Source organism: Leptosomus discolor, chromosome Z (assembly GCF_034619465.1).
Source record: "Leptosomus discolor isolate bLepDis1 chromosome Z, bLepDis1.hap2, whole genome shotgun sequence".
Classification (NCBI taxonomy): Eukaryota; Metazoa; Chordata; class Aves; order Leptosomiformes; family Leptosomidae; genus Leptosomus; species Leptosomus discolor.
Window position 1 is genome coordinate 73,252,801 of NC_141419.1, and position 8,510 is coordinate 73,261,310.

At 43.2% G+C, this 8,510-nt stretch overlaps 1 protein-coding gene across 1 annotated transcript; it reads right to left on the reverse strand.

Moving 5' to 3' along the window:
- Nucleotides 1-207: 207 nt before the first annotated feature.
- On the reverse strand, nucleotides 208-7,856 carry SETD9 (SET domain containing 9). The gene is made up of 6 exons (XM_086479987.1): nucleotides 7,771-7,856; nucleotides 6,640-7,004; nucleotides 4,785-4,908; nucleotides 3,461-3,576; nucleotides 2,038-2,143; nucleotides 208-295 (listed from the first exon to the last, which is right to left on the reverse strand). The coding sequence occupies exons 1-6, from the start codon at nucleotides 7,854-7,856 to the stop codon at nucleotides 208-210; spliced, it is 885 nt and encodes a 294-aa protein (XP_086336113.1).
- Between the last annotated feature and the right edge of the window lie 654 nt (nucleotides 7,857-8,510).

An 8,510-nucleotide genomic window follows, 5' to 3' on the forward strand; every position in this document is an offset into this window, starting at 1 on the left:
GACAGCTGAGAACTTGATGGTGTAAATGGTTAAACCTTCACCTCTGCATCAAATGTAGAGTATTTTCAGGCAAAGACAAGCCTGCAGTTTGCTTTCTAAATGGTAAAGGTACAGCCCTCCGATATGTAAAATTGCTCATGATGCTTGAAGTACGCACACAGTAAGTATCTTAATGACACAGATTTCTCCAGCCTTGAGTCCATTAATTCAGCTGACAACAGTATAGTAATTAGAAAAAAGTTCTTCTCCCTGCTTGACGTCCCTGAGAGTGACAAGCACTACGCACCTCGGGTGGCTGTAAAAAAACAGAAAAGCAAAACGTGGAAGTGAACAATTGTATTTCCCTTTGATTTTTTTTTTTTTTTAATTCTTCACGGCACAGAGCTGAAACAATGGCTCTGTCTATATTACTTTTGGGAGTAATATGCATAATGTAGGACAGGGAGCCTGGAAAAACCACACTGAAATACAGATAGCAAATATAAGCAAAAGCAATTACTAAAAAAAGCACAGCCTGGGTGGGTATGAAAATAATGTTTCCACTCACCCAATTATTCAGAAATGAAAAGAATTAATCAAGACAAAGACACTCCTACAGACAGGAGGAGAAAGTGCAGCAAAGTTCAAGGAGCAGAAATCGTTCCTCCAGACACACTGACCCACAGGTGCCAGCTGCCTAAACCTCCTCTCAGCCAAACCACATCCAGAAAAAGACAGCTCTGAACTGCATCAGAGACCTGCTGCCACCCGTGCTGACGGGTAAGTTCTCCATAACCCCCAGGATGAAATCAGTGGCTGGCAAACGGTGTTCTTACAGAGAGATTTAGGAACCCACCCCCCTAAACTTCCTTTAAGTAAATGACCATGTCCTAAAGCTGAAGTATCTATTCTAGGACGGAAAGCACATTCTTCTGATCCTGATGAACATGAAAGAGAAGAACAGCATCAACCCAAGCAGTCCACACAGTTAAGAAATTTAGTGTGAGGCCATTTTGAAACAAATCAAACAACAACAACAACAACAAAAAGGTAAACAAGTACTAAAACCTCTTTTTTTTTTACAAGACAGAAGAATATTTAGAAACAAGATTACCTATGCTGACAGCACTGTGAATATCAGTATCAAAACAAGCAGCTAGAAGCAGACAGGATCTTTCGTCTAGTGGCTGTGCACTGGGTGAACTGGTGACTGGAAGACCATATTTTCTTGGAAAGATTCCAAGGAAGAGAACAAAATTCCCCCTTCCTGAAACGGTCCGAGAGCTTAGCTCTCCTCACTGCTCTTTCATGCTTCAAGTACAGCATCCAGGATTCCCAAAAGTTCAGTCTTCCTACTTCATCTATTAGCACTTATTTATTTACCCGTAGATTACAAGTGCATCTTTAACCTTGCCTCAACAAAGTCTAAGTGTAATCAGAAAAGGCGTTCTTCCAAATTTCAGAGTTTTAAAATAGCTCTATATGACACCAAAGTCTAGATTATCTGCTCTAAAATCCTTACACATCCCCTAGATGTAGAAGATTATTTGGTTCCTGAAGGTAACCAGTGGACCAGAAGCACAATTTCTTTGGTGTGTTAAATTCAGGAACAACATCATAGCTCACTTTCTCACAGTTTCCACGTTATTTTTGACTATATCCCAGTACAGGACACTCACTCACAGACATATTGTCTGTCCTTGTTGTCCATATTGCTCCTTGTACATACTCATCTAATCATCACTGTAATACAACCAAAATATAACTAGTGCTCTGTGGAATTCAGAGGAATCACACTATAGTGTAACCACTGCTTGTAAAAAGCATGTCTTCAGAGCTGTGCTGATCTCATTTGCGAAGATGTGGAAAAACGAACAAAAATAAATAGTCTTTAAATCACTTAAAATTAGTCTACTCAAAGAGCCAACAAAGGTGCACATTATTGTGTAACTCATCTTCATATGGAATAGTATCATTCTTCAAGCATGTTTGTCTTTTTTACACATACAGTATGCTTTGTATCATACAAATCTATGAGCTCTTTGGTTGACTGCTAACCTCTCTATGTCGTGGCTGTAGACGATGTTTGGAAGGTACTGTTTCAGTTCTACTGGAAAATATTCCGGCACATCAAACTCCTGATAACACACATTGGCTGCTTTTTCTAGAAATAAGAAAAAAAAAAAAAGTCTCTGTGATACTGACAAAATCTTAGATAGGGTTTAGAGGTGTGTAAAAATACCAAATGTACTGCTGCAAAAGCACCAGGTGCTTCAACAAGCCTGAAAACCACGCCTCTGTTGGGAGCTACTACACTCCTCTAAAGTCCTATTTGAATTTACATGAGATACACAACCAACTACACGAGCTTTACTTCATCCTTATTGTATTAAACAGGATGACCTAATTATCAGCAAGTCTATGAAAGGGCACAACTTGCATAGTGCTAGGAGTAGCTTATAACATTGCTAAATGTTCTTAATACACAACATTTTACAGTTAAAAAAAAAACTTGAAAAAATTTTCATGGTGGCAAAATGTGTAATAAATACAGCCAGCGAGAAAATCACCATCTGTCCTAGGAAGAAGGGAATTTTCTTTACATGGACACTGGACCTGGAAGAAACAGTTTCATGGGACAGCCCTCCGTCTCCACGCCAGTCAACATCTGGTTCGCTACTCCAGAAACCTTTCTGGATGCTACTTGGAGGCAGGGTATCTAGTATGAGGCAGGTTATCGATATAATGCAGGCTCTGAAATAGCCACTTAAAAGCTAGGTATGGCAGCAATTCACCCTTCTGTACCTCACAGCCATTCCCATGAGGCGTTTATTCCGCCAAACCTTAAGACCAACACAAACTGTGCGAGACAGAATAGATAAATAGTTCCCTTCTTCACGTCCAACAGCTAGATCACACCAGCAGTTTCCCAGACTCTGCACATAAACTTGAGGCAGTCTTAACAAAGTATTACAGTTCAAACTGAGCAGTGATAGAATTTTACTGTACACGTTACTGCGCATGTGCTCTTCTCATGAAGACTGCTGGAACCATACTGGGGAACTTGATCTGCAACTCTGTGTACTGCCTCAGCCCTGTGGTCCTTTGCCAGACGTCCTTTCCCACCATCTCACATTTTGGGATGTGTGCCTTTCATTCGACATACCAGGAGGGAGACTGGGCGAAGTCAGTGAGAGAAGCACAAGGATATTTGAAGCGTTTCTGTGCTGAAGGATTCTAACAGCCAGCTGTCACAAATGGCCTGAGAAGCTCTTTATCCTGTAAGTGCTTATCTTGTTTTAAACAGCACTATTGTCCCCCAAGACCAGTATCTGATTCTGCGTCACCTCCAAATTTGTATCCATGCTCCATCAAGCCTGAAAACCACGCCTCTGTTGCGAGCTACTACACTCCTCTGAAGTCCTATTTTGAATTCACATATTGACAAACTCAAGCCTTGAAAATTTACTTGGCAACTTACCATATGAGCAGTTGTTCACATACTGTCCCACCGCCAGTGGGTTTTGCAAGGCAGCTGTGAGCCAGCTCTCATCGCTCATTTGAAATGGGCCGAGTTGATCTCTCCTGCTGCAAGACCTGGAATGACCAACACCATTAACGTGAATCACTGCTCCTTCACTTAACAGGTCCTAACACTTAACTTCCTCCTGCAGAAATGGCCACAGTCGCCAGGGAAGGTTACAGCTGCCCGACCCACGTGGGAGACAGGACAAGACTGGGGTCGGGGTATGTGTGCACAGACCAACACCTTGATGATACTTTAAAAGGTGCATTTAACCTCCCACCAGCATGTGGTGCCTTTCAGACTGGTGGAAGAACCGCACAAAACCATGTGCAATTCCAGAAATCCAACATCAAACAATACCATTACAGCAGGTTCAACACATCTCGTCCACCTCTAAAGATGTGAAGGCTCATTACAATATCAACTTCAAACTCATTCCCAGAATTAAAATCTGGTATTAATCTATTATTATAATATTCAAATTAGGTATTATTTTAGATCATTTAGCTCGTTTTTATTTTCTTTTCATGTCATATTTAAACAGAAATTACTACAAATTTTATTTTTAAGGTCACATAAACCAGTCCAGGCTAGCTGCACCAGGGGGGGTTCAGACTGGACGTTAGGAAAAGGCTCTTCACTGAGAGGGTGGTCGGTCACTGAACAGGCTCCCCAGGGAAGCGGTCAGGGCACCAAGCCTGTCAGAGTTCAAGGACAACGCGCTCTATCATGTCGTTTAGCTTTAAGTAGTCCTGCAAGAGGCAAGGAGTTGGACTCAATGATCCTTACAGGTCCCTTCCAACATATGATAACAGGAGTAACAACAACAACAATCATTACTTTAAAAAATAAACCAGGGTTACTTCTCCCTTCTTAAGTGCTACTCATCTGTAGACCAGAGTGAGTTACCAGATTCACCCTTTTGGCATTAGCAAGTCCACACAGAGGTTTGGGGTTTTTTTAATCCACTAAGCAGACATCATTACAGCTCAGAAGCATTTAAACAATTTTATGCTACAACCTGCTCCTATCAAAACTATTTCCTTTACAGGAAAGTCTCTGTACATCAAAAGACATCTCAATGGCATTACAGATGAAGACACAAGTCTTCATCTTGTGTAAGCAGCTCTTACCCTTGTGGTGTTTGTGTTATGAGATACACATACGTGGATGATATTCAAATATAAGTCCATTTAAGGTAAGACAAGAGAGAAGTGAGACTATTAGTAACCACTGTTTTAAATCAGTTGAGTAACAATCCCCCGTTTCGACTGCTTACCTGTACACTGATCTTGATAGCCCTTTGTCATTCCCATCAATAAGGACACCATCTATGCACCTAAAAATAAAGGGATTGCCAAGGGACTGGAAAAAGATGGGCTCATGCTTTCTGTATACTGTACCTGTTGCAAGACAGAGATTATTTCAGAAGGAAAGTTAACTGTCAGAGTGGACTTACAATACCACTTAGTCCTCTCCACACAGGAACCCAAACAAGACAGAGGGGGTAGGAGAGAACTCCTCTCTCAGTTAATGACATTAACATTCGTAAATCTACAAGTTTAGACACATCTTTGTGGGATGCAAAAAAAGCCACATAAGCTGAGATATTCCAGAGAGAGAAGCCATTGAAAGGAATCATTAAAGAGAAGTCCTGTGTCCAGTATCCATGTGAGAGGTAGATAAAGCACCACAGCCAACTGGACAGCTTCAGAGAGGAAAAGGCTAAGCGACATTTGTTCAGGAAAGCGCACTAAGCTGTTTTGTTACTGCTGTGTTGGGACTCTGAAAAGCACACACACAGACTGCAGACCTTGAAACACCCCCCTCCACTGTCCTGATCAGAGATTTTGTTTGGTACAGGAGGGGGAACATAACAAACCAAGAACAGATAAATCATTTCAGCAGACTGCTTCCCAAATCTGTGGACAAGATTTAATCTGCCCTGGGTTCCACACACAGAAAAGTGACAGCAGACTGGCTTGCAATTTTTCATGATATTGTAGTTGTGCATCCCTCACATCCTACTACACCTTCAGCAACCCTCTGCAGAAATCCTTCACTGCAATCCGAGTTGCTAGGCAAAGGCCTGCCGGCAGGCTGCTCTCACTACCAACCAACCAGCAGGAGAGTGCTGACCTGCTCTCTCCACAGAGTCCCTTCCCCAGCCAGCAGTTCTGCAGTTACCTTCATACCCCTGAAAAACAAAGGCATTTCAACAGCTCATCCTCTTGCGAGGTGCTACAGGAGACTCTCAGAGAGCCTACGCTCGCATCTAGTATGTGCCTGAAATCTAAAGTGTGCTGTAAGGTCGTGGACTTATTCCCTGTGATTGTCATTTGATGGTTTGGTCAGTTTAACAGTCAACAGTCACGGCCAAACACCCCTGCTGTGTCATGGCAAAACATGCTCTGCTGCCCAATGCTTGGACTGGTCCCGATCCCGCCATGCTGGCACAAGCTAGACACCACATGCAGTGAATGATTCTGTTGACAGACGAAGCAGAAACACAACCAAAGCGTTTCAGCAGAGCTGTCCTAGCTTGGCCATGCTGACAGAACTGCAAATCTTTTTAAGAAATGTAAGAAATACAGTTCCAAGAAATGAGGAGGAGGAACAGAGAAGTGCTGATTTCCCAAATATGCTTTATGGAAGAGAGTTCTGCTAAATAAAGGTTTTATTTTCATCCTCCAGTTTGTATTTTTGTGCTGTGAAAAAGTTCGTTAAGTCTTGTCTGCTGATCTGTGCAGAGACCTCAAAACCTCATTTTTCAGATCTTTATCCAAAACAGAAACCCCAAACAATTAAACCGTATTGTTCAGCTACTGGAAATTGCTTCCTCACAGTTGTGTTTAAAGTATCTGTAACAACTTTTCTAGAAGCTGAAAAATCAGACTTTGAGTACCAGAAGGTTTTTTAATAAATGAAATTATCCCCGCAATGTTACTTTATTTCTAAAAGAAATCTAGTCAGTTTACACAGAAATAGTCTCATTCACTGTAACTTGTGATTTTGTTAAGGAATGATAGAACTAAAACCTGTAAAATAAAAAATTAGTGTAGAACTTTAGTATTCTATAATTAGAAGGTTAGAAACGACATCTAATTTAATCAAAAAAAAGAATGTCCCATTACCAGGATACATGGATACAACTGTCCCTTTCGGTACAAAACCTTTGGTAACAAAGACTCCAGTTCCAGCAGACACCAGGGAACTTCGGTCTCGACTAACAGTGAATCCTAGTGTATTAAACAGAACTTCCTCTGGACTACACACATGTTGACTCCGATGGTTACACGAATTTACTTTTGATCGTTCCTCCTCAATAGTCAGTAATTCCAGATATTTACATTTGATTTCTGGAAGTAAGGCCAAAATATGTGCTTGTCTACTGAAGTCATTTATGAACAGAGCTTTAAATATTTTCAGTAGTGTTTCAAAGACATCTTCATCAGGGATAATTTTGTCTTGGGAGCTTTCAGGAACATATCGGAGGGTTCTGTAAAGAAAAAAAAAACAACATTTTATAGCAGCAACTTGTATGCATTGTTGTTTCTAACAAACCCAAACTCTAAAGAATATTCCTTCATACCTGTCCTACAATAAAACCATCATCTGTGCATCTGCAGCAGGACAGGCAGGTTAAAATGCCACTGAGCTCTTACTGACAAGCATATCAAAAATCAAACAGATATGATTACCAAAGTTTATTTAAAAATCATATATAGCTCATTACACTTTAAACGAGGCAAGGATGCTGACTAGGGAGACTTTAATTTATGCTACTTATAACAATGTCGCACTCATTCAAGAACGAGTTTTACCTTTAAAAAGAGAGCAAACAGAACCTACCGGGAAAAAAAAAAAACAAAAACAAACAACCCGTATTTGGTTTTACTGTTAAATACCATCTTAAAGCACCCAAGAGTTCTGCGTCAGCGAAGCGTCACACAAAGCTCCACCGCTTTATCAGAGCAGCCACCTCCCACCGAAAAAAACCGAGTCAGCTCCTGCGGCGGCCCCGGTCACTCCCGAGAAGGGAGGAGGAAGCTCTCGGCCACGACAGCTCCGCGCCCCCAAGGGGGAGCTCTCACCCAGCTCCAGCAGCCAACTCCAGGCCGAAAAACCCTGCGGAAAACCTACTAGGCGGCACCGACTGCCGCCACCTCACCCCGCCGGACGGCGGAAAGGGCGGCGGGGCGAGTCTCCCCCTAAGCAGCCTCGCCGCTACCCAGTATCGCCCAGGACCTGCCCCTCCGCCTCACCTGCGCTTGCGGCGGAGGTTGAGGGCGAGCCAGGGGACGAAGCGGTACTTGTAAACGTCCCACCGCCGCCGCAGACCTCGCAACATGGCGGCAGCGAGCTGCGCCCCCTCCCTCACTACCGCCCTCCTGGGCACCGCCCTCTCTCGACCCAAGCCCGCGCAACTGGCCCAGCCAATCCCCGCTCCGGACGCGCGACCGTATTTGTGTCCGGAGTTGCCATTGGCCGGTGGGGAACGAGCAGCCGCCGGGGCGCCGAGGGCCGGCCGGCCCCCGCGTTCCGGCCCCTCCGGGCCTGGCCTGGAGCCGACGGAGAGCGGCGTCCGGCCGGCCCTCGGCGCCCCGCGGGGTGTAAGAACAAGCAAAACCCCACCTATGAGATTAAAAAAAAAAAAAAAAAATCACTGAGGAGCATAAATAATGTACATTTTAAAGTAGCAGATACCAACTTCAATGCAACATGGCTGTCTGCTTAACACACATGAAGGCGTAATGGCAATCCCAATGTTTCAACTTTTTTTTCCTTAATTAATTTTTAAAAATTTAATTTTTAAAAATACAATTGACATAGCTCATGAAAAGTGATCTGCGAAAGATCCAAGTGGATTGTGAAGCAGGTATGTTTATTACAGCTCTGCAGCGCTGGGTGCAGCGAGGGTCAGGTGCCCTAAGGATGCTTGCACCCCGGGCCGCGGTAATTGCGTCCTATTTAAAGCAACAAAACGTACATATTTACCCACTCT

Bases quoted from the DNA above. Each gene is read 5' to 3' on its own strand.
- SETD9 (XM_086479987.1), bottom strand. From the start codon at position 7,856: ATGTTGCGAGGTCTGCGGCGGCGGTGGGACGTTTACAAGTACCGCTTC. The intron at 3,577-4,784 runs GTAAGCAGTCGA...TGGTCATTCCAG, and splicing joins CTATCAAGATCAGTGTACAG to GTCTTGCAGCAGGAGAGATC. The intron at 2,144-3,460 runs GTAAGTTGCCAA...TCTTATTTCTAG, and splicing joins TGTGAACAACTGCTCATATG to AAAAAGCAGCCAATGTGTGT.